The sequence below is a fragment of the Danio rerio genome, chromosome 23, assembly GCF_052040795.2.
Source record: "Danio rerio strain M-AB ecotype USA chromosome 23, GRCz13ab, whole genome shotgun sequence".
NCBI classification, from domain to species: Eukaryota; Metazoa; Chordata; class Actinopteri; order Cypriniformes; family Danionidae; genus Danio; species Danio rerio.
Genome location: NC_141043.1, coordinates 22,882,206 through 22,907,810, shown reverse-complemented (window position 1 = coordinate 22,907,810; position 25,605 = coordinate 22,882,206). Strand labels below are relative to the sequence as shown.

Genomic DNA, 25,605 nt, shown 5'->3' with positions numbered 1-25,605 from the left:
GAATTTTTATCGCATATGAATAACAGTAGCTAGTAATTATTCAAGCTGTGATATTTGAAGTAAACAAAATATATTTATTTATCTATGGTAGATAAATATATGGGGTAGATCTAACACAACTGCTTAGAAAGCTTATTTGAACTTTGAGTTACATTTTATTTTGAATATCAACTGTAGACGTTATGTTAACTGTAAGCCAATTTAAGTTACATCTACTTGTTTACACTATTTACACCTGGTACAACAGGCAAGCCATTTTTATCAATCCAGTTCCAAATGAATGAATCTAAATACTGGTAAATAGAATGAAAATTTTGTTGAGCTTGTCCACTCTTAACCACTTCTAAGGTAGCTGAGAACTGATATAGCTGGATTGATTTTGTAGAGTAAACACCCATAGTAAAAATGCATTCGAATTGTCTACCTGTCCACCTGACATTGGTCAGAAAAAGTCCACACACACAAACCCAGAGACTCTCCGCTAAAGTTAATTAAGAAAATGGTTGAAAGTGAACAAAGGCATTCTAGGTGTATGGCTTTCTTCTTTCAACTAAATCCAATCAAAGCTGTTAAAAAAGGCTCTTTTACAATACAAAACAAGTCCAATAAAGCACATCCCTCTATAAAAAGTGCCTTACGTGACTCGATGGCGTGACTTAAGACTACATAGAATTGATTTAAAAAATCCCTATAATTAAAACTCTATTGTAATTGCCATACATTCATTTATGTCCCTCTCCCAACAGTATTCAACTAAATGGCTCATGCACTACACCTACATCCTGTATCGTAAATACACAAATTGAGAGGTATCAAAGGAGCCAGGGGATATTTTCAATATATCTGTGATTGGACTCTAAAAAAAGAAAGTCATCTATACCTAGGATGCCTTGAGAATAAGTAATAGGCTCATTTTAATTTTTGGCTGAACTACCCTCTCAAAATATCAGGAATTCTTATTCCTGTTTCTTCTTCTTATTTGATGAAAAAAAAAAAAATCTGAATTCCAGGTGTAAACAGGTCCATAATAAGTAAAAAGTCTGTGGAGGGATCATCAAAATAAATCACTAACAGAAATTGAAGAAAGTATCAATGTATTATAATAATATTCTAGTTATGTAGTTGCAAATTTACTAAAAGTAAACAAAAAAAAAATCAAGATTTCAAAACAATTATTTAGTTTTAATTGCATTAATATAAGATGCAACATAATATAATTCACTGGAGGATTTAGTAAAATGTGAAAGTTTCTTCTTTCTTGTTCAGTTAATTAATCCAAATCTGATAATATTTAGCAGTGTGGACATCAAATCAATATTACTTTTACAAATTCAAATTCCTGTGTGGTTTAAAATCCTACTAAAATGTTCCCATTTCTGGAAATGTTTCAAATCGATTGCTAGCTTTATTTATTTTGCATGAGTTTAACATGACTAACCTTAGAGTCTAATATGGGACCAAAGTATAAGCCCCCCTTTTTTATTTTTATTTTTTTATTTCTAATCATAATAGTTTTAATAAGTCATTTCTAATAACTGATTTATTTTACCTTTGCCATGATGACAGTAAATAATTTTTGACTAGATATTTTTCAAGACTTCTATACAGCTTAAAGTGACATTTAAAGGCTTAACTAGGTTAATTAGGTTAAGACAGATTGGGGTAAAATAGGCAAGTTATTGTATAACGATGGTTTGTTCTCTAGACTATCGAAAAAAATATAGCTTAAAGGGGCTAATACTTTTGACCTTTAAATAGTTTTTAAAAAAAAATTGAAAACTGCTTTTATTCTAGCTTAAAATAAAACAAGAATTTCTCCAGAAAAAAAAAATATTATCAGACATACTGTAAAAAATTTCCTTGCTCTGTTAAACATCATTTGGAAAATATTTTTAAAAGAAAAAACAATTCAAAGGGGGGTTAATAATTCTGACTTCAACTGTATGTATGTATTTATGTATATATATATATATATATATATATATATATATACATATATATCCGAGATGGGATAAATTTGCGATAAAGTTTATTTGTTTGTTTCACCATACATTATTAATAGTTTTAATGTTTAAATCTTAATACAGTTATAGTAAATCACTTTAGCCAGTTGGCACCAGCCAGAAGTGTATTTTCATGGTAGATTTTACTTGAATATATACAGTGTCATGATTAAACTATAACATGGCTACCATTGATTAGGCTATTTTTGCATGAAAGAAGACTTTTAGCGGTTAGCAAGGAACAATATTGAACGTTGAAATATGGGGGGAAAAGCAAGATTTTTGCATAATAATTTGGGAAATTTAAAATTTAGCTGAACTATAAAAGGAAAGACTGGATGTAGGACATATGAAACACCAAAATCCATTGAAGAAATGTTGAGTAGAAATGAGCATATACAGTACTGCTAGTCAGTCTGGTCTACTCTGCATACCTCTTTGATTGTTGGAGGAAAAGGGAGCAAGACATAAAGCCACATATGCCATATGCCTACATTTCAGCCAGTAATAATTCAATGCAAAGGTAGCATGTTGTCATGCTGTAAGATAACATCTGTATTGCAATCCCTGCTGCTGCTACTGCTGTTACTGTCTTAATAATAAACATCACTGCCATAGAAACCACTGAAAATGTTCAATAAAACCAACAAGCACCACAGGACACACAAATCAGATATAAGAATTTGTGATACACAATGAGGACAGTAAACAATTTAAACAGTTTGTACTGATGGAAGCACTGTATAATTTACAGCATTTGCATTGACTTTTAAATACAAATCGCCAAATCTAGGACAGCAGTTAGATAAAAATAATTATATCGAATTATTGACTCACTTCATGATTCATCTTTTATCGAGAGTGAAAATAGGTCCATACCTTTAACTCAACGCATTCACACAAAGTCATTACTTCATCACTTCTTTGTTAACTACTTCCTCTCCTTTCCTGCATCTTATCACTTTGTCTGCTTCAAGTCCTTCAATGTAGCTCTATTTTCATTTCAGACATCTTTGGGAAATATCCGTTGAGTAAAGAAGTCTTTTTTATTTTTATTTTTGGGTTTAATGATAAAGTTTTTCCATCAAGCTTTTTTCTTTAAAGGACAGCGTTGGGGGAGACAGTGGAAAATAATCTGGCATGCAAACAGAGATAAACTAAATCAGCACTGAAACAGAAACACACATTTCCCAAAAGTGGGTGATATACTCGAACGTTTACCTGTATCCATGCAAAAAACAAACAAAAAAAAAGGAAAGAAAGAACAAAAATGAAAACAAACAATTTCTCAATTCAGACTTGCATGAACAAACAGGCTCTTTGGAAAAACAGCACTTTAACCAAATGCTTGACTGTCCCTTCCTGTTTGTTTGTTTGTTTGTTTGTTTGTTTTGTCTCTTGTAAATTCTTTCTTGGTCATTTTAGCTTCTTTTCCTTTGCTGGGTGAGTGTTGAGATGTGGTTTGGGATTGGCTGCACCCGTCTGTGGCCACAGCAAAGGATTGCGCTCTCAAATCTCCTTCCTTTTGAATATACACAAATACACACACACACACACACACACACACACATATGACATCTGCGTGTGTGTATGTGCTCCAGCCGCATTTGATTTACAGCATGAGCCTGACTGCTTACCATCATGCATTCAAGCTTTTGAGTTTGACCTTGACTCTCATTGTTTCTGTTCCTGTAACACGACAACGAGACGGCTGCACTGGAATGAGCATTTTGCTTGCTGATCGTCTCCCGTCTTTTTTTCTCTTCAGATCTCATCAAGCTCTTCTTCTCTGTGTTTCATCTGCACTGCTGCATGCCAAAAAATGCTTGCACTTTCTCTCTCTCTCTCTTTTCTCTCTCACTGAATGTGCTTTTCCACACATCCACGAACGAATCTGTCATCTGAATGGTAATCCAGAATGCCCAGATATAGAAAACCAAATTTAATTCCGGGCCTATGATACTGTACCAAGGTGTGATCCATTTGTGCTGATAAGGTGACTTTTGCAGAAAGCAGAGATGCTGTGACCTTGTTTATTGTGCCTGCTCTGTTCCTGTCGGTGTGATAGCGGCTGTTAAGGTCTTCTGTCACGCCGCTCGGTGTCATGTAATCAATGGCTCAGTGCCAGGAAGTGCCTATAGTCAGAGAAGTCATCATCATCCGTCTAGATGATGTGTCTGGAAATTTGATAACTTCTCCTCTGGCAGTCAATGTAATCTGAACAACTGCGGAGTGATCTGTCATACTAGAATAAGCCTACATCTGCAGATCATTCGTGTGGGGGTGTTTCTTCATTTATGAGGTGATTTTTAATTAAAAACCAGAAGGTTTCAAAAGTTTTATAAATTAATGAAGGTCACATTAAAAGGAAAACAAAAACCTTTCAAACTATACCATCCAGCAAATTATTATTATTATTATTATTATTATTATTATTATTATTATTATTATTATTATTATTGTTATTTTCAGTTGAAATACTTTGGAGAAATCTGTTGGGTAAATGCAGTAAAGCTGAATGTTTGGTACCTCAGGTAACATGAACTAGCAATAAACAATTATTTTTTTTTACTAACTAAAATTTTGTATTGTAGTGTATTTATAATTCAGAAATATAAAACTATCATTTAGTTACAGTTTAGAAAGCTCGGATACAAAAATGGCACTGAATTGCTCTCAATAAGAGAACTGGCTATTTTATTACAATAAATGTGTAGAATATAATTTGGTCACACTTTATTTTGATGGTCCTTTTGTTAAATTTAACTTACATTGCATCTACATGCCAACTAATGCTCATTAGATTATAAGTAGACTGTTAGGTTGGGGTTAGTGTAAGTTGATGTACTTGCAAAGTTTCTTATCGTCAGTTAAATCGCTGTTAAAGGTATCAGCACATATTAAGCAGACAATATAATACTCAAATGCACCATCAAAATAAAGTGTTACCTATAACTTGAATGATGTCATATGAAACAAATTGGAAATGTGGTGGATGCGTCCATGTTTTTAAAAATAAATTAAATCAATTTTTTATAGTTTTCTTGTATCTGTCCACTCTTGGACATTTTTCAACAACATGCTGTAGTTAAAGGTGCAATAGGAAATGCTAATGTTAGCCTGATAGCACTGAAAGCCTACATCCCACCCTTCAAGTCAGCATCCAAAGCCACCACTCCTGAACGCATGAATGTGCACTACAATAATAAACTACACTACAAACACTACAGTACTTCACACAATATTCACTAGTGAAAAACATAGTATTTTAACATGTTTCATGTGTTTTGACTGGCAGGACAGACTTTCGTAATGTTCGGACCAAACTTATGGATTGATCAATCCTTTCTTGGTCCTACATCATCCACAGATTATTAAAAAAAATGTAAATATGTCTTCGTCAATGATGTAGTGGTTAGTGCATCAACATATGCACCCGGTGCTCATGGCGATCTGAGTTCTATTCCCACCTCGAGGTCCTATGCCCATCCTTCCCCTCTCTCTGCTCCCCACACTTTCCTGATAATACTCTTTACTGTCCTGTACATTACCATATTTTATCCATAACCAACAGAAGATAAAAATAGTAGTTAATAATTACATAAAGAAAAACAGCATGCTTTTTTTTTCCATTGGATTGCAACCCGTTTTTTTACTAAGCGGAAATTCAACCCGTTTCCCTGGCGACGTTTGCTGGTTGCCAATTTAGTGAAATATATGACCAAAGTACCACATAATACCTGCCATGAGTATAACCGCATTCACCATCAGGAGGCGGTATAATTACTCTCGTAGGAGAATTTTGCTTTTGCAATACATGAGCAAGCTGTGGTCGTTTAGTGTGTGTATTCATCATTCCACACTTCATTTTACCGGTTAAATAGTGCATCATCCAGGTAATTAAAGTGCACTTACTATTTTCAGAGTTTTGAATGTGAACACACTGCTTACACTATTTATACTACAAGATGGTGTAGAATAGTGCATAAGTATGCGGTTTGGGATGCACCTATTGCAATAGGGTCAGATAAAGCAGACTGATTTCATGGTACCAGGTTAAACTTTGACACCTTTACAGCACTCACGCAGATTAAAAATACATTCATGCCACAACTGAACATGGAGGATGGTCTCTGAGTGGCGTTTTCCAAAATTAAACGAAGAATAGACTTGGGCCTATTGGTCTGTGCACTGTTGCGTGCAAGGTTTGTATAATTAGAACCACCTTAGAGGATATTGGGGGTTGCCAGGCTGAAAAGTTTGGGAACCCCTGACCTATTGCACCTTTAACTAGTTGAAATAGTGATAATTCATTTTAAACAAAGCGGGAAGCGCCCATAATTGAGCAAACACTACATGTTCAATACTCTTATTATACATTTTTTGGAATTTCCAATCCATTTAAATAGACAGTAGGGAAAAACACTCTTAAAAATAAAGTTATGCCCCAAAAGAACATAAAATGTATTGTGTTAAGTGTGTATAATCTAAAAAAAATATATTCAACTGTAAAGAAGGTCAAACGTTCCATGGATGGTAAAGGTAGTTCAGGTTACCAATGATGCCAGTAAAGAACTTTTTTAAATAATGTTTAAAATGATAAGCCTGATAAAACCATAGATTTATAATATAGATCTACCAATAATTAACACACCTCAGCTACAGTATACCTTTACAATTTATGACCTATTTTCACTCATTGGCATTAACCGACATCGACTGATTGCTTCATGTATGCATGTTGTCTCCATGGCTTCTGTCAATGACATCACAACCACGTTGCTTCATTGTTACCACACATCTGAATGCAATGAGGAGTAAATCCAAGCTCCTCCAAAACTGAGTAAAGTGTAGTGCATGACTGTGGATACGTCCTGAGTCATGTCCGCTTTGCTTAGCGCTGTGTTGCAGATTATTACCCACTGTTTCTTCAATTGCCTGTGTGTCTATGTGTGTATCAAGACATGCTTCTCTTTCTTTGCTTGTCACAACTTTTTAGTTTTCACACCGATGTGTCAATATACACACATAGCATACTGTATGTTTTGTGTTGGCCTTTTATTTGAGTTTTGTTTTGTACTTCCATTCATTTATTTGATTAAGGCCTGGTCTGTTTTGAGCATATGAGAATGTCCATTACCTTTATTTTTGAGTGATAACTGTGAACTGACTGCTTGAGTTCATTTATTGTGTCTACGATTTAATTTCATTTGGTTTGTCATCTGTCTTTCTTTGAGAAACTCTTAAGATCTGGTTGCACAGCTTTAATTTAAAGGCTTGTGTTGACTTAAGCAGCACTGGTGCATTGGATGAAGCACAGATGAAACTAAATTCTAGTATTAGTAACTAACTAGTATATTATTACTTATCTAAAAATCTCAGATTAATAAGCAATTTTCATTACAAAAAATATCCAAACCAGCAATCAACAGAATGGTTGCAAGTATGGTGTTCCTCTTATTCAACAATTCACTAAATGCAAATGTAAAATTAATCTACTTGGCATTATGACACCATACAATTTTCACTCTTGAATGAATCAGTATTTTTGAATGAACAATTCAATTACTCATAAAGCCTTAACTTGTTAGGTCATTAGAGGGATAGTTCAACCAAAAATGAAAATGTACTCACTATTTACTCTTCACTTGTTTCAAACCTGCTGAGTTTCTTTCATCTGCTGAACACAAAGGAAGACATTTTGAAGAATGCTGGAAACCTGTTAGCCTGTATGACATCCATGGTGTAGAAAAAAACAAGATACCAAGAAAGTCAATGGTTACAGGTTTTAAGCTTTCTTTTAAATATCATGTTGTGTTCACAGCAAGGCAAGTTTATTTATATTGCACATTTCATACACAGCATGTCAAAGTGCTTTACATAGACAGGAATAAAAGTGACAAGTATAAGAAAATAATAAAAGTGATTAAAAACAGATTAAAATTGTTAAAACTGGTTATAAATGAATGAAAAAGAAAATAAAAACATAATAGTGTAGTCTGCCGGATGTAGCACAGCTAAACAGATGTGTTTTCAGTTTTGATTTAAACATGCCTAATGTTTGAGCACGTCTGATCATTTCTGAAAGCTGATTCCCTCTGCGGGGGCAGATTGACCCTGCTTTGACTGAACCCTTGGCATTTCTAAAGTTTATATTAAATATCTTGGTGATCTGTTAAGTTTGTATTCAGTGAGCATATCTGGTATGTATTGAGGTCCTAGGCCATTTAGTTGTTTATAGACAAGTAATAATACTTTAAAATCTATTCTGAATGTAAACGCCAGTGTAAAGACCTGAGGACAGGTGTGATGTGCTCTTACTGATTCAATAGATGAAAGAAACTCAATCAGGTTTTGAACAAGGGTGAGTAAATGATAACATATTTTTTCAGATTTGCTTGAAATATTCCTTTAAAGCCTAAAACTAAAGCATACTTTTGGTTTAAAACAGCAAATTGAGTGATACAAAAGTTCCCAGTGCTGACCCAAGAAATTCCTATTCTTTGCAGTTCTAATTGGTGCCACTAAAAATGAAACATTGCCCATGAAATACTAGCTACTCAAAACAGCTAACAAACTTCTTGAGTGTGTATCTTGAAGCAACCTGATCTTGAGCTGTCTGTGCATTGTAAGGCATGTCCAGAACAGGGTCAACGATGTTGCGGGTGTTTTCTATCACACATGTACTGAGAGATTTCTTTGCTCCTCCCTCCTCTATCTCAACCCTCTCTCTTTGTCCTCACTCTGTTTTCTTTCTGTGTACTCGTCCCCCCTCTGTCCTTGTGCAGATGCGGGTAGTGAAAGCGTTCCGTAGCTCCCTTTATGACGGAATCGAGAAACCCGCGTCCCGGAATTCCATCCACAACTTCATGGCGCACCCTGAGTTTCTCATCAACGACTACATTCACAACATCCCGCTGATCGACGACACCGACATTGACGAAGAATCAGAGTGGTCAAGGCACAACCACCAGTTGCATCCGGCCTTCCGAAAGCCCCCTCCTCCTCCAGTCCAGCAACCGCAGCGCTCCCGCCCTCCGCCCCGTCCCTACCGCCAGTACAGCCTCCCTGCCACACCAAACCGAAACAACAACGCCATCGAGAGCACCGTCTACCACCTGAACCTCCCCACAGGCCCCGAAGGCCACTGGACATCCCCGCCCCAAAAGCTGAATCCCCTCCTCGCCCTGGAGACCTCACTATGACTGAGGGACGAGACCCTAAAAACTTTGAGGATCTGTGTGGATCAGGCTGATGGGGGAGGCTCCTAAGGACATATTTTAGGTGGTTGACCCCCAACACTATGACAGGGTCATCTCATTACAATCATCTGCCCACTACCACCACCATCCACCGGAAGCACTATCACTCCTCTTGTCTCGACAACAGCCCCACAGACACCTCTCTTCTCACCGTGTGGAGAGGAGGTCAGTCTGCTGTGTGTCTGTGGTTCCTTTGGACGGACCTGAGTAGGTGAGGGATCCAGATCTGATGGATTTTAGTGCTGGTGACTTTTGACTTCTCCGAATGCAAAGTTATTCGTTCCCTACGTGTGGAGTAGGGGTCCATTCACTTTACTTTTATCGGTGTTACTGAACTCGATATTATGATTACTATCATTTTTGACTTCTACTATAGCCACCTTCATCATGAGTGCTCGGATTTCATTACGATATCACAGATTACTACTTTTATTACTATGAGTAATGCTTTATGGATTAGCTTTAAAACATGTTTGTTTATTTATTTATTTATGTGCTCATTTATTTATTGTGATCACCAACTTTTATTTTTCAATGTCTGTTTCTCTCTCTAAGTGTCTGTGTGTGTGTGTGTGTTGTATCTGTCTTAAAAGCATAACAAGCTAGAAAAAAAAGTACTAACAAAGCAAAGAGAATATTAATTTGAAGCTTAGGCTAACTCGATTATAATGCGTCTGCTGATAACAAAAAGGCAAAAATATTGCTGCAACACATTGTTTGACAGAAATTTTGTGTAAAATATTTGATTATTTAACGGGCGATTTGTAGCTTTACTCTAAACGAGTGTAAGCTTTTTTTATTTTAAGATGGGAATCATGCTCATATTTTAAACATTCACACAATGTTTATGTTTAAAATATAAAACAGGGTAAAGGATTTGGGCAACCCCATCGCAGAGATGTTATGGTCATGCATGGGATTGTAGGTGGTTTCCGATCTTAGCATTGGCAATCAGCCTTACGACAAAATGGCCTTGTTAATATGTCTTACCTAGTTCAAAGTAGTCAGATTTGTAAGGATTTCAGTGGGTTTGCCCAGACTCAACATTTAATGGTGTCTTATATATTTCTTTCGCATTCAAGCCATTAAAAATTCATGTTGTGCAAATGACACCAACAAATGCATTAACCCTTTAAACATGAATAATTCTGTTCGCTCAGTACATGCATACCTGCTGGCCCTTTAAACGCATTCGCACTCACACTTGCTTTCCTCATGCGTGTGGTATACATTTATTAGATTGTGAATATCTATGGACTGTGGCCACCAGGGTAGGGGAATCCATCTTATACTGCCATACCATAGTTAAATATCAAAGATACTAACGATGGACAATCCATGAGGGTATCATTACTTTTGCACAATGTCTGGGTCCACTGAGCAAACCTTCGCCATGGACTTCGATAGGCACACTGTTTGGCTATTGGTCCATTTGTTAGCATTTCCCAATATGTTTGCACAGAACAATAATCTCTATTATATACATAAAGGCATGCATGATAGAGTGTTTGATTCAGTTACATTCCATTGATGTCCATTGATCAGCCGTACCATCCGGGGATACCTCCTTTTACACCCCATTATCGTATGGAATGGTACCGTTATGATCATACCGCTACAGTCGAAGCATTGTAATGTAATACAATCATTTTAGGGAATGAGACCGGCACTTATGCAACAGACTGCCCTGCCCACAGCTCTGTGAAATACGCTTCACAACATGTACATATGGATCTCGAGAAAAAAAAAAAAAAGAAAACCTTTATCTGTATAGAATACTTTTCTAGATTGTCCAGTTCAGAGAAACTGGCGAATATTGAAAGCAGACAATGCAAGCATGAGCGTCACTAGATCATGTCATTGCATTGGTCGGTTGTGTCTTTGCGGAGCATGTTGATATCATAGCGTTCGCCCTTCACTGTCATTGTTTGACTTCACTTTTGTCTGTCGATGCTTCAGTGTGGCTCTTAAGCAGTTGGTGGACACATGATTCTCCTCCCAGCACATCTGTGCTGTCATTAATGTGCTGTTGTCCATGCTGATGTTCTCCTCCTGATACTCTGCCCTGTTTGTGGCGTGGAGCCCGGAGGTGGAGCAGTGTCGCACTGCCAGTATGACTAATCGTTAAATGCCAACAGACACACTGCTTAAAATGGGTTGACTCATTCTTCGGCCAGAACATTTTGTCGTTGAATCTTTAAGCGGAAACCCATTTTTCAGAGGAATATTCTGGGTTTGGACCTTCCTTTTCTTAAAAAGAGCAAAAACTTAAGGATACAGTGTGACTGAAATTGAATTCAGAAATACAAGAATAATCACTTTTTCAATAGCACTTTACACTTTGACAGTCTTTAGTGTCCCTATGCTCGCCTCTCATGCAGGAAACATTTGTCCTCGTCCCATTCAAAGTTAAGCAAGTAGAACCAGTTAAAGTAGAAGTATGGAATGAGTATATCTGAGGCTAGCTAGAAAGAGTGATGTTGATAAAAATCAATTCTCTGGCCTCAAGACATGCAATAGTGACTGACAGTATGGGTGGCAACATAATGGGGGTTACTCTGTCCAGCAGACACACATCATAAGATGTTAATATTAGGGTAAAATTGGGTCATGACATCAGGTCACCAAAATTCAATGTCTAGCCTGTGTCCAGGGACTACGTTATTTTGACGTCCAATAACAATGTCAAAAAATTACGTTGATATTTGGTTGATTTTAGGTTGTGTTGGAAAGTGACCAAAATACATTTTCTGATTTATGACATAGTGGTAATCCACACAACGTCAAGGTGTAACATGCTTAGACGTTGATATTTGGTTGATTTTAGGTTGGACATTGAACACTGATGTCGGCCTGAAATTTTTTTTGAAGTCAAACCGATTTTCATTTCCGAACAAAATTCAACATCCCCACGACATTGGGGTACGTTGGGACACAACGTCAATATGACGTCATGTTGATGTCCTGTGCCTGCAGGCTGGTGTTGTGAACCAAATAGTGAGATGTAAGAGGATGAGTGTAACACTGGCTAGCTAGTAAGAGCGGACATTATTGCTTGGATATCATGCTAGCGTCTCCTTTCATGAAATATAGCAGGGATATACTTAAACCTACCAACATATGTTACCATTATTTTTAGAATGACTTAGAAGAAGGAAAACAAATTAATTTACGATTTAACTGCATAATTTTGGTTTATAGAAATAGTCTGCAATTTATACCACATTTATCAACATTTCTAAAATATCAACTCTGTAATGCGAACCAGAATGCTGTAACCTTGATTTTTGCTCTTTTTCTTTTCTAAAGAAAACATCTCTGTCACTTTTTCTGAATTCTGCCCCAAATGCTTAATTTGTGAACCCAGAAAATTCCTTAAAGCACATGTGTGCTGTATCTGCATGAATGTGTGCGACCTTTCAGTAGGTTCAATCAGTTTCAGACAGTTCCAGTGGAGTCTCTAATATGGAGAGCGCTGGCAGGTCTCACAGGCTGAACCCATTTGAAGGCCTAAACACAATCAGCAGGCCAAAGTGGTGGTCAGGGAGGATAGCTCAGTTTACTTGCTAAACCATGATAAAGAAACATCTCCTAACCTTATCTTATCCTCAGCAAAGCTTAACTACCAAAATAGGCCTCAAGCTAAGCTCGTCTTTGAATTTTTTATTATTTTTAAAAATCTAACTATATCTAAGACGTATACCCCAATCATCTCCAGACAGTGATGATATTTATATATTACAGTGGCATATGTATGGTATCCCTCCTCTCCACCACAACAAACAGCCACTTTATTAAGACTCCTGATAGAGTGACAAATATATATGCGCATATATATAAATATATATATTAAAAAAAGAAAACAGATAATCCAAAACTCCATCGTCTGCCTTCATTTTGTTCCATTCTGTTGTAGAAAAAAAATCACGCAAGGTAAGGTGAAAAAATGTAATGTGAAAAAGAGTAAATAATATACTATATTTAATATAAAAGTTATAAATTATTGTACAACTGCACCATCACTGTACATTTTGGCAAAATGTGCACATGTGCATTTTTTGTTTACGATTTAAGCACATTTTTGTTTGTTTTACTCTATTGTCTCTTCCTCTTTCTTTCTCTTTTTGCTTTTTTGTAAAGAATATAAATTGAACAGCTTGTACATTATTATTATTATGACTATTATTATAATTATGATTATTATTATTGTCTTTTTCCATCAGTGCTCTTTTAGCTGATGGAAAAAACAGTTGCACATTCTCCTGAACATACACTTACTGCTCTACAATGAAAAAAAGACAAAAAAGAGAAAAAAAGAAACTATTAAATATATTAATAATTACCTGCCTGTTACTTAAGAGAAAAAAAGTATCTATCTATGATGAAAGAACACAGCTGTATACTGTAGACTAAACTGTATGGAAATCTAAGAATTTAATGGGAAAATAAATCAACACTTTTTGTCTGTATAAAAAAAAATCTAATCAAAGTATTCTACAATAATAACTTTGACCAGTGTCTGTGGTTGTGTTTTTTATTGTGTGCCTGTGATTATTTCTTCAGCCTAATGATATAATATTTTTTACATACATTTTTATTTAGGTACATATATATCCTAAAAATGCAAAAAAAAAAAAAAAATTGTCTGACATACAAGTAAGAACTACACAGCTCACATAACTGACGCAACATTTTCAAGAAAAAATGTACAGTAGTTTTCTTTCTTTTTAGTTAATATTACAGTCAGTCATTTAACATTTTCATTATGAAAGGTTAGTTGTCACAATTCCAAGATTTTACTTGAATCTTTCCTTGCTCAGTTTTTTACATTAAGGGAAAAGTTACTTAGCTTTCTGTTGAATAGTAACATAAACAAAGGCATAATAATGATAGCATCAACTCCCATGTGACATATGTCTCCATGTGAGGAAGCTCACGTTATGATTTTTTAAATAATTCAGTTTTTTGCATTGACTGACCGTTTTGTATAGTTCCACAGGTCAGGAACCATGGGTGTTCACTTTGTTTTGTCTATATAATTTTTGCAGTAACCATTGACAGTTGTTGTTTTATAAATCACAAAATTTTAATGTTTTTAAACAAAGGGGTGAGTAGACTAACAGCAAATTTTAATACCTTTCCAAAATAACAATCGATTTATATTTTCTGGTATAAATCTTAGTTTACACACACACAAAATCAAATGCTGTTACACGTTAGTTAACACTGACTATCCTCAACACAAACTATTCCAAGAAAATATAAACTAAATTACAATGTGCAAGTGGTGAATACATGATGTCAGAGCACAGAAGAATATTTTGCCATGGGTTCCTTCAAGATCTTTACTGAAGCAGGGCTCAACAATGAGGACTGCCCGATGGCCCAGGGTCAGCGTGAGAGACGCTTGGGACAGTAGACAGGATCATTACTGGCCCAATCAGGATAGTGCTGCATTTTCACTAAAGTTTAATGTGCCTGTGAGACTATTTGTCAATCGCGTGAATTTTAAGTTTGTGCTTTTAAACCTTTAAATGCGACCTTCTCTGTGATGTTGAGTTGCAGTTGCAGTTCCTCTTATCTGATTTGATGTTTTGATCATACTTTTTTTGCCGTAACCTGGTAACAACCAGTACAGTAAAGAGACGGCAACATCAAATTATGAAGCTAAAAGATTCTATCTGGAATCAGACATTTACGTGGGTACATTATAACAAAAAAAAAAATTAAGTGATGTTTTACACAATTTGCCGTCACTATGACAAGTTGGCCACCTTTTGGTAAATAATTTCGAACGGCAATAAAATACCTGCACATTTCCCATAATGCTTTTTTTTTGTTTGCATAACACATTGAATTTTGATAATTATACATTTATTAACGTTTTAAAATATTTAAATTCGAGATTCACAGACATTATTTTTGACGCATTATATAAATATGTGGCTAAAAACAGCTATTAATCTCTCTCTTTTTTTTTTTTTTGGTGGGGCCAGAGAAAATTTTGCCATGCAGGGCAAGAAAAAATCTGAATCATTGGCCCGATCAGACCAGTAGAAAAAATCTTTAGAGTTAAACCCTGCTGAAAGGTTTTGTAATTCAGATTTTCTTAAGAACTGATGAACTTGACAATACATATTTTGTTTTACAACATAAACTACCAGCACATTGTGTCTAATTTACAGTATGATGTAACAAAATAAATCTATTAGGCCACGTAAATCACGTTATGTTCACACAGATGATAGTTTTCCTAAACATATTTTATAATTTAAATAAATAAATATATATTGTGCCTGGCCAAGTAAGAAGAGAAATCATTGAGTAAATAAGACATTTCAGAAGTTTAACAGATCTAGAGAACACCCATAAACCAGCCCAAACTGCTAAGCATGGAATGCATTAAATCATATCTGATACAAGAACAGGAGGATTTTAGTTGTTCTGGGTTATGCTTATTGCTTCACTTGTAAAGTATAATACGCATGCATGATATGCAACCATATTTTGTAACTATGCTAAAACCATAGACTGTAAAAAAAAAAAAAAAACGTACATATATGCATTAACTATACCATGAACTGAAGAATTTGCTGTTTGGATCTACTGTAATAAAAAAGTTACCCATAATGGCCTAAACAGACATATGATAATTTTTTAAATAAATAAATAAAACCTTAATTGCCGTTTAGTAAGTAAATTAGTCACATTATAACAAACCATGAATTTGTACACGTTTTCTAAAAAAAAAAGCAGGAATTAAAGACTATATGGGGGTTTAATTTAGATTATTATTTTAGAAAACGTGTCTTTTACCCACAATTTATAAAAGTAAAGACACACTAAAATGCCATATAGTATGTACTACAGAAAAACTATAGCAAGCTAGTCTATTTAGCACACGAATCGATTTACTAAAACAGCATAGTATAACACTAATGACCATATTTGTTACCGTGTAGTTTTCAGTTTTAATATGCGCGTGGCCGCTGAGCGTCGCTGTAGCGTCACAGACGCACAGACTCACTGCAGGAATAACAACATGGCGGGCATTTCGAAAGAACATCAGCTGTCTCTGCGAGTATACAACACTCTTCAGGTAGTTTGCATATCTTCATACACCCGCCACACACGCTGCCACGAGACATTTCATAATTTCATTACGCTTTGCAAACTTAAAACCAGCTGTTTTGTGTCATTAGTAGAACTTAACATCTAAATAGCTAACGTTACATCAGTTGCTAGTTTTTAAGCTAACGTTAGCGGCGATTGTATATAGTAACAGGTATAAACAGTCATTATTATTATTTCATCACTTGAACGAAGGTGATTAGTACTTTTTTATATAGTTTTGGATTTAATTTGGCTTGTGAGGCTCTTTAAATTAAGTAACGTGATCTATTTAGCGATTCGTTACATACAGTTTAAGAACCCGGGTGTCAGAATTAATAACGTTAGATGTGGTGTTTAAATTGTAATGTTTTCAGAGTTTGGGTTGTCCCCTGGTGGATGGACTGTACCTGAGGGAGGCAGATAGCGTTCAGGAGCTCCTCTGCACTCCGTCTTTTCACAGGACTGATATACTCAAGTGGATCTGCGCCAGGTCTGAATTACTGTTCACATTGCGATGATGTTGCCAGATCTGTTCATCATGACTTCATATACTAAAATGCATCGATATATTGTGTTTGCTGTTAACAGCATCTGTCCATCCTTAAAGGAAAAGTTTTCCTCTATTAAATCAACTCCTAATGAAGAATCGATTGAAGGTAATCCTTTAAATTACTTACTTAACTTTCATGTCAATTTGCACATAACAGCTGCACATATAACATTGTATATAGTAAAATACATGTGCATATGCTTGTCAATTTGTATACTTGCATTCACTTCTTACTGCTATTTTTAAAATATATTTATTATCTGTTTTTGTCCTGTCTCTGTAATTCTGTTGCATTGTAGAAGCTCTGTCACAAAAGCAAATCCCTCTTATGTGTATACGTACCTGTCAATAAAGCTCTTTCTAATTTCTGATTTCTAAATGTTTTGTTTTATGTAGAAGAGCTTCAACAAAAGTTTGGTTGACTCATTTTTTGAATTTTTCATGATAATTTGGTTCGTCTTGTTCTTTCTCTCACACAGAGCTCACAAGGTTTGGTTATGAGATGATGTTATGTAAAGCTAACGACAAGGATTTAATCAAGGTATGGAAATAAATAATTATGCAGATTTATACTGAAAAAAAATGTGTTTGCTCTCTTTATTTTTTCTAATGACCAGACTAGACTGTATAAAAAACCGTGCTCTTGGTTTTACTTTGGCTTTCATTATTGAACTTTACAGCAATACCTTTCTTGCACAAAATATTTCTATTAAATCAAGTAGTTTTATACTGGGTACTTGACATTTTAGATAGGAAAGACAATCTTATCTTAAATGTACAAACTAAAATAATTCATTTATTTTGCTATTTCTGACAACCGATTTGTTATTTTTCAGGGTCTTGCACCGCCTTTACGACAGCTGGTGTTTCTAGAGCAGCTTCTAAGGGTTATTCAAGCAGACTCCTCTCTGTGCTCTGGGTAACTCTTAAAGCATTTTGTAATAGTGATTTAACTAAATATGCTCTGATGTATTTGCTTCATTTTTGATCAATTTCCACTGAAATTTATTTATTTTTTGGTATAATTTTCCTAAACAGATATTACAATTTTCTTAAAACGGTAAAACCACACAGAAACAGTAATATTGTATTAATTAATTAATTTACTCACACTCACATCAGCTACGGTATAGATTATTTTTTTGCAATGCAGAATATTTAAAGAAAATTATTTGGGGATTAATAATATGCTAGTCAATGTCTACTAGCACTATGAAAGTCAAAAAACAAAATGATTCCCTTTAACTCTTGAAGATACAAAGAGCTCGTTGAAGCCAAATGCAAGCAACTGAACATAATTAGCATGTTACCATAATTACATTGTTAATTCACAGCCTCAGCCAAACTGAGCACACTCACGGCAGTCTGGAGCTAAAGCTTCATGATCAAGTTTATATGCATCCCAACTCACTTTTTCACATTGTAGAGAGTTAGCTTATGTCATATAATTCTTTCAAATGTCACTTGTGCTTATTATAAATGCTTCAACCTGTTGCTAAATTAAATTCTTTAGCATTGGGATCTGCCAAATCATCTCAGTGCATCTCCAGGTTTAACATCAACCTTTATTCACACCGTCTGAAAGTGCTAAATATTTTAATGTGAGCTTGTTTATATATGTCATTTTGTTTTGATGGATGCAGGCAGAACTCATCTTCTGGAGATGAAGGTGTAAAGAGCAATGATCTTCTTGAAGAACTGATCTCTCAGGATCATTTACCTGACCTCTACATGCTTCTGGATCCAGCCTGCAATCCATGGCCTGCACACATCCGTGAACATCTGATACGCACACATTCGGCTCACAACAAAATCAATGGGAACCACAGTAAATTCAGTGATTTCGTAAGCAGGTTTGTGTCTTTGTCAGTCACCTATAGTTTCTGGGTTTTTTTTGTCTGTTTTTTTAATGGTTTATTATTTTTGCTGTTAATAATAATCATTTCGCGAATCAGAATAATACAAATTTACATTGTAACACCTAGGGATGCTCCGATCAATCAACCGGAGATTGGTATCAGCCGATAAATCAAAGTAAATGATTTACAATTGCTTTTTATGGGTTTACAAGCAGAGGAAGATGCATTCTTGTGAATCAAATATATGCTCCAAACTTTTTCTTCATTGAGCCACATTGAATTATTCTTCCTTCATTTGCAATGTTTCCAAATTGCAATTGTATACTTCTTACCAAATTTTTTATCTGTTTAATCTATTATTTTCTGTAAAGCTGCTTCTGGCCATTAGATGTGCAAACTAAATGCTTATAAGAGACTTGTTTAAGGGATTATATGCAACATCATTTATTTTTCTTTTAGGTAAGTTAAAAACTTCAGTTAAGAAATGTACTTGAAGGGAAAAACGTGCTTTATGCAATGTTTAAGTTTTATAAACCTTGAAGCATCACAATAGGTAATCTGTATCGGCCGTACACCATGACGAGGAATCAGTACTTGGTATCAGCTTCAAAATTCCTTATCGGAGCATCCCTAGTAAAACCTCTCCAAATAAAAAAATAAACAAAAGAAACAAAGCTACCCCTTTAAAAGCAGGGTGATTAATGCCAATAGCCTCATGAGCAGTGTGCCAACATATAATGCCATTGCATTTCGGGCAAGGATTTGAGTCTAGGCTTTTATACCTTTCCCAATCTCAATTATTCTTTTCAAAGTTTCTACATACTGTCTACATACCATCCTATCATAATAAAGACAAAAATGCAACTGCAAAAAAGTACTAAAAGTCTATAAGCCACACTGATATAGAAACGGGTTGACAAAGAACTATTGTCTGTGACTGGCAAGTGTTGATCCAAAAGCCATTCTACGAATGCCAATTAATGGGCAGATATGCAGCTTTATTTTAAGAACTTACAAGACAAAAAATATGATGAATGATTGCCCTGTATGGTCTTTTATTAGTCTGTTGTCAAATAAAATCAAATCACTTTTATTGTCACATCATCAGCAACACGTGTGCTATGATAAGTGAAAAGCTTAGGTGCTGGCTCCAGCCAGTACAAAATACAGACAGTGCAAATACAATGACAGTGCAAAATACAATGACAGTGCAAAACACAGATAGTGCAAAATGCAATACAAGAGCATACTCCTAAAAAACACGACAATCTAAAATTGGCAGTGTTGACAGCGATATGTACAATGAATAGGTGATAATACGTGATAACGTCTTTTAATACGGTTGTTATTTGCTGCTTTTGAAGGAGTGATCAAGATTCCCGACTTGTAAGTCATGGAGAAGAAAGCTTGACGGAGGCCATGGCACTTCTGAAGTCTACTCAAAGCACATTAGATGAGCTCCATAAAGAGGTGGAACTACATTTCAAATCTTGAGGTCATGTGTGTTTTTTCTGTAATGACGTGATCCTCTCTGTGTCCCTCAGTGTGAGTTTCTGCAGTCACATTCTTCAGGTTCTGCAGTGTTGTCTCCTTGTGCACTGAAACTGGCAATCTCGGACATGTCTCAGCTCATGACGGCCTTCGGACACATCTATAACACTGATTTTAAGGGGTACTGCCAGCGATCCCCTCCAACCCTCAGTTCAGAGATGACTGTGTTTCAATCTGTACATCAGCTCCTGCACACATGTAATACGGTAAAGCTTTGCACATTCATTTGCTTGAGATTAACAGAGTTCATTTTGTGTTTTTGTTAGTTTAAAATCTGAATATAATTTAACAGGTTTTCTGAAGAGTTATGGTGAAAACGCTAAATTAAACGCTCTCCAAAGTGGATGAATTTGAAAATTTCATGTTGCAGTGTGGCTTTCAAAAACAATGACACGTTTTTTAGTCTTTTGACCAACTCAGCTAAAATAGTGGACAGTGTTCAATGAATACACACTCTCTAATGAAAATGACCTGCTATGCAAATGTCCATTTGTACATGAGCAATTCCATGCAAATGTCCACTTTGTCATGAAAATTTTTTTTATGTTTTTGCCGAAATATTGAAACTGTTTTTGCGTTTTTTGTGTAAGCAACTATTTTACAGTGCTTTAAAAATACTTAAAAAAATGTCTCTTTTTACCAAAATCACACAAGTGGCAATTTCACATTGGTCACATCTATAACGGAGAGACGTCACATCCATAACTAAGCTTTTTTCTTATAGATGCAAAAAAATGTCAAATAAAATAAAATCAGTTGTTTTTGTTCTGTAGTAAACAAACCTTTATCCTCTTGATTAGCGTTATTTCTTTTGGTTTGTGCAGTTTAATTCACAAAATTTCTACAAAGTACGTTGTCTACAGGAAACTCGCTAACTTTTTTTGTCGCATCCATAACGCATGTTTATTTTCCTCATTTAAAAATAAAAAATGTTTACAACTTGATATTTTTCTGCTCCCGTAACTCTGTGGTCAGTTGTTTTGGAAAATAGAAACAGATGTTTGAATATAATGTGAACATAGACCTTCTATATGAATTTATGTTTTGAGTTTTTACTGCAAATGTCACATCCATATTGCTGGAATGGCTCACATGTTTTATATTGCTTTCCTAAAAGGACACAGAAAGTCTACTCAGAGCTGTTATTTTGGCGTGTGTCTCAGTCTGTGTTCTCACTTGCTTTTTTGCAACTTTTCACTTTTTTGTTACTCACAGCTCCACCTCACTGTCGCTCCATTTTAACAACTTGCTGCTTTTCATCAACATATTTTCACCATGTTTTTATAAAGTATATTAAAAAAACTTTAGCACATGAGCATTTTTGGTCCTTTCAGCGTTTATGACCAGTGTTTGGGAAATGACAGAATGGCAGTTCAAAACAGACTTTACAGCTTGATCCAGATTAGTGTAGAAATAGTAAAAGTTTCTCAGGGTACTTGTGCAAAACAATACATTTTGAATGCATTATTTCTGCTTTAGAATATAAAGCTTTTTCAATAGAACGTTTACTTGGAGGAATGCACTGCTGCTTTAGCATAACGCCACAGAGTCTTGCTGAATGCAGTTCTTGTTTGTGGTTGAGAGAACAAAAGTGTTGAGTCAAATTTTTCCACCTTTTTCTTTTTTTCTGTCATCATGTCTCATTAGTGACTACAAATACTTTGCTTATTCAAATACAAATACTTAGCATTTTCTTTGTGTCCTTTTCAGGAGCTGGAGGCTGTGAAGCAGCTTTCTGAAACTTCCACGTCTCTTACACACACACTTCAACAGCTGCAGACAGACAGACGCTACTGGTCTAAAGGAGAGAAGCACACACTGCGTCAGTGGTTTTTGGTTTGTTTTGTTTTTTAAAGCAAACTTTTTCAAACTTTTTAACATTTTTTTTTTCTTCATTAGCCAAGCAGTTGGAGGAGCTGAAGAACAGATACATGGCTTTTCTCTCCCTGCACCAGTCATAGTCGGAAGGACTCTCTCACAGTCAGCAGAAACCTGCAGTCTAGACCTTCAATTGAAGTTTCAAGTGGCGAAAAGGTGTGAGGTGTAAAACCAAAATAAAACCACTTCTCTATATGGCCAGAACGGTTTTAAAAACATGTTATTTTACATCCCGCAATGTCATGCACTGCTAGACGCAATATGAACTAACAAAAGCATCTACTAATCATGAAATGGCTCCATCTGATAAGAAACTTCATCTTTCTTTATAAACCCCAGTGCTTTTAGTATGTTTTCATCTCCAAACAGTCACAGTGTATCAGTATTGCATTTATGTTATGTTTTAATAAAGACTCACCTTGCATAAACTGCACTTTTTAGTTTAAAGATATTTTTTACATTCAAACACGTCTGCTGAAGGAATAAGGGGTTCCCATCACTTCACACATTGATGCGAGTGACTGATGGGAGGGTCTTTCTGTCAGTCAAAAGCACATCTGTTGGAGAGAGCTGTAGTGTTTAAAAAAAGCTTTTCAGGTGGAGCTGATTTTGTTTGTGAGCTTCTTGTAAACATTTCTGTTGCTAATCGGAGCCAGAAGCCAATGGAGAGTCAACCACACAATCAACATGGAGAGGTGAGAAACAGAATTGTGTTTTCCTTATGTTGTTAAATATTACAAGTAGGGCTGCACAATATATCGTTTTAGCATCGATATCGCAATGTAATCATTCGCAATAGTCACAACGCGAGCATACGCAATGTTAAGTCTGGATTATAATTCATCATTTGCATGTGTTTTTAATGCCTGTGATCGTAAAGTAACATTAAAAGCATTTAGGCATAAGAAATTGTACCATTTGTAACTTTACCAACGATTATTTTTTTGGAATTATTTTTATTTTGATTATTCAGTTACTGTATTTGAATACCGTTTGACTCGGGGAAACGATAAAACACTTTTAATTTAGTCTTTTTCTTGATTTTATTTATAGATTGGTATGCATGAAAATCCTCAAAACATGTGAATACAGAAATGCACTGCAAATAGCAAAGACCACAATTAAAACATGTCGGGGTCCCCAAAAAATGTATAGAATGTTTATTAGATTTTATAGAGATTAACTTCCACTGCAGAACCCAATCAATAACATAACATAACATAAATTTGGCCAAATAGGAATATTCAGGTTATCTGGTGAAACTGTATTCATATCGCAAAATATATTGCAAAATAAAAAAGTTTGCAATGTTAGATTTTTCCATTATTGTGCAGTCCTAATTACAAGTTCAGATAAAACCTTTTGGTATAACATTTTGTTTTAAGAACCAATCCTTACATTTATCTAACGGCTTATTAGCTGCGTATTAAGATATTGGCTATTTAGTTGTTCTACTAAAGTACACATTCTACTTGATCTTATTCTGCATCCCATTACCTAAACCAGTGCATAATTACTACTTGAAATATTAATAAGGAGAAAATTAAGCAGTTATTGAGGCAAAAATCATAGTTAATTGTTTATTAGTAGTGAGAATGGACCTTAAATTGTGTGATCAGCCTTTTAATATACCTTTTACTGGAGGTACTATTGTATTCTATGTAGACTTGTTACATTCAAGCAGACTTCCACAAGACTACATCTACTGAACAGCACCTATGTGATGCTCATACTTCAGCTAAAAAGGTCCTGCATTTGTGTGTACAAGCAGAGATGTGTGAAGTTTCTTATTTGCTGAAGTCTTGAGTGAGAGTGTCATGTGGAGACATTTGAGGAAGAGTGACCTTTCAGTTAAAAAGTTCAGTTTGTGACCTAAAATAATGGCAAGTTTAATTGGTAATTGTTGATATTTCAAAATCACATATTAAAATGTTCTTACCTAAATTAAAGAAGTAAACTCTAAGATTAGTCTGAATAGCAATAGAAAACCATAGAAATTCACCATAGAAGTTGGTGTTTGCTTAACATTTCTGAGTATGTTACAGCAATAGATGTTTTCTGTGTTTATGCAAATTGTGAGGAAAAAGAGTCACTTTTGTGAGATATTTGACAAATTGCAGGATATAAAGGCAACACTTTACAATAATTGACACGTTGTTGATGTATTAACTATCATGAACTATACGTTTGTTCACAGTATTTATGAATCTTAGTTACCGACAGTAAATAAAAATGCAGTTATTCGCCGTGTAAATTCAGTGCATTAGCTAACGTTACAAGCACATCGTTGGATTTTAATATTGCATTAGTAAATGTAGAACTATGCTAAAAGCTATAAATGCTGTACAAGCACTGTTCATGTTATTAAATACATAAGCTAACATTAACTCTGGGGGCTGTATTCTCTGCTTTATTTTAACATTTCAAAAGGGGAAATTTTAAATATGTGGGATTATAACTCCAGTAAAAAAAAAAAAAAAAGCATTTACCATAATGCAAAAAACGGGCTTTAATAGCATGGTGCTGTTTAGTATAAATGTGCACACAAGGTCAGTAACTTTTGTGTTATATACCTATTTAATATATTATGAATGTTTTGGAGTGCACAGGTTATTGTATTTTGTGTTTATTATTATTATTATTTACTCCTTGTCAGACTCCTGGGGCAGGAAGTAGAGCTGGTGTGTTAAACATGAATGATTACGCTAGTAAGAAGAGTGCAGCGCAGAGCATGCTGGATGTGGCTCTGCTGATGGCCAACTCGTCTCAGCTGAAGACGGTGCTTCATTCTGGAGCTCAGCATCGCTTCTACACTACTCTTATTGCTCTCATCTCAATCTCCATCTCACTGCAGCTGATTGTTGGACTCCTGCTCATCTTCATTGGTTAGTTAAGATTTGTCAGTTTCAAACGTTCTGCTCTCATTTCATTGACACAAACACTGATGTTTTCTTCAGTGAAGTCCGACCTGAATGATGTGAAGCAGCAGCCGAGGTTGAACACGATGAACAATATGGCCACCGTTTTTGTGTTCTTTACTGTGCTTATCAATATCATCATCACAGCATTGGGATTTGAGGCCGGAGGATGAGCAGAACAAATTAATTAAACTTTTTCCTCCAATTTGAGGCAAATTGTATACTGTTTTCACGAATGGAATTTTAATTAATATTTGTGGACATGTATACTTCAGAACGGAACTGACAACTCTTTTTGTTTTAGAAACAGCATATGATGTTGCACTTCCCTCACATCACTTACAAGGACAGCTTAAGTGACTATTTAGACACAAATTGTATTATTACACTTTCACAAAACAACGATCCAAGAACTGCTGCCATAATAAAACGTTTTTCTGCCATTCCTATCTTTTTTTGTTTGTTTTTTTG

The 25,605-nt window shown here is 35.2% G+C and overlaps 3 protein-coding genes across 13 annotated transcripts in view; all 3 read left to right on the top strand.

Moving 5' to 3' along the window:
- atp2b3b (ATPase plasma membrane Ca2+ transporting 3b) overlaps positions 1–10,754 on the top strand; it is a 115,908-nt gene extending 105,154 nt beyond the window's left edge. For 7 of the 8 annotated variants that reach the window (XM_087305821.1, XM_087305824.1, XM_087305820.1 and 4 more), the window contains one exon: positions 8,792–10,754. In XM_087305821.1, coding sequence (XP_087161947.1) covers positions 8,792–9,208 — 417 coding nt within the window. In that variant the 3' untranslated portion in view covers positions 9,209–10,754. 8 annotated transcript variants of the gene reach the window in all.
- Positions 10,755–16,256: 5,502 nt separating this feature from the next.
- haus7 (HAUS augmin-like complex, subunit 7) lies at positions 16,257–22,649 on the top strand. Of its 3 annotated transcripts, none has more exons than NM_001365083.1 (10): positions 16,257–16,364; positions 16,753–16,868; positions 16,967–17,034; positions 17,408–17,469; positions 17,765–17,847; positions 18,572–18,781; positions 20,152–20,257; positions 20,332–20,544; positions 22,049–22,160; positions 22,238–22,649. In NM_001365083.1, exons 1-10 carry the CDS (start codon positions 16,308–16,310, stop codon positions 22,297–22,299), a joined length of 1,089 nt encoding a protein of 362 aa, NP_001352012.1. In that variant the 5' UTR covers positions 16,257–16,307; the 3' UTR covers positions 22,300–22,649. The 3 variants fall into 3 exon arrangements, with proteins under 3 accessions (NP_001352012.1, XP_087161852.1, XP_087161851.1); XM_087305726.1 differs by having other exon boundaries at positions 16,294–16,550; XM_087305725.1 differs by having other exon boundaries at positions 16,294–16,591.
- Positions 22,650–22,790: 141 nt separating this feature from the next.
- si:dkey-93l1.9 lies at positions 22,791–25,576 on the top strand. Of its 2 annotated transcripts, XM_087305893.1 has the most exons (3): positions 22,791–22,911; positions 24,873–25,101; positions 25,174–25,447. In XM_087305893.1, exons 1-3 carry the CDS (start codon positions 22,879–22,881, stop codon positions 25,305–25,307), a joined length of 396 nt encoding a protein of 131 aa, XP_087162019.1. In that variant the 5' UTR covers positions 22,791–22,878; the 3' UTR covers positions 25,308–25,447. The 2 variants fall into 2 exon arrangements, with proteins under 2 accessions (XP_087162019.1, NP_001352013.1); NM_001365084.1 differs by lacking the exon at positions 22,791–22,911 and having other exon boundaries at positions 25,174–25,576.
- Positions 25,577–25,605: the final 29 nt, after the last annotated feature.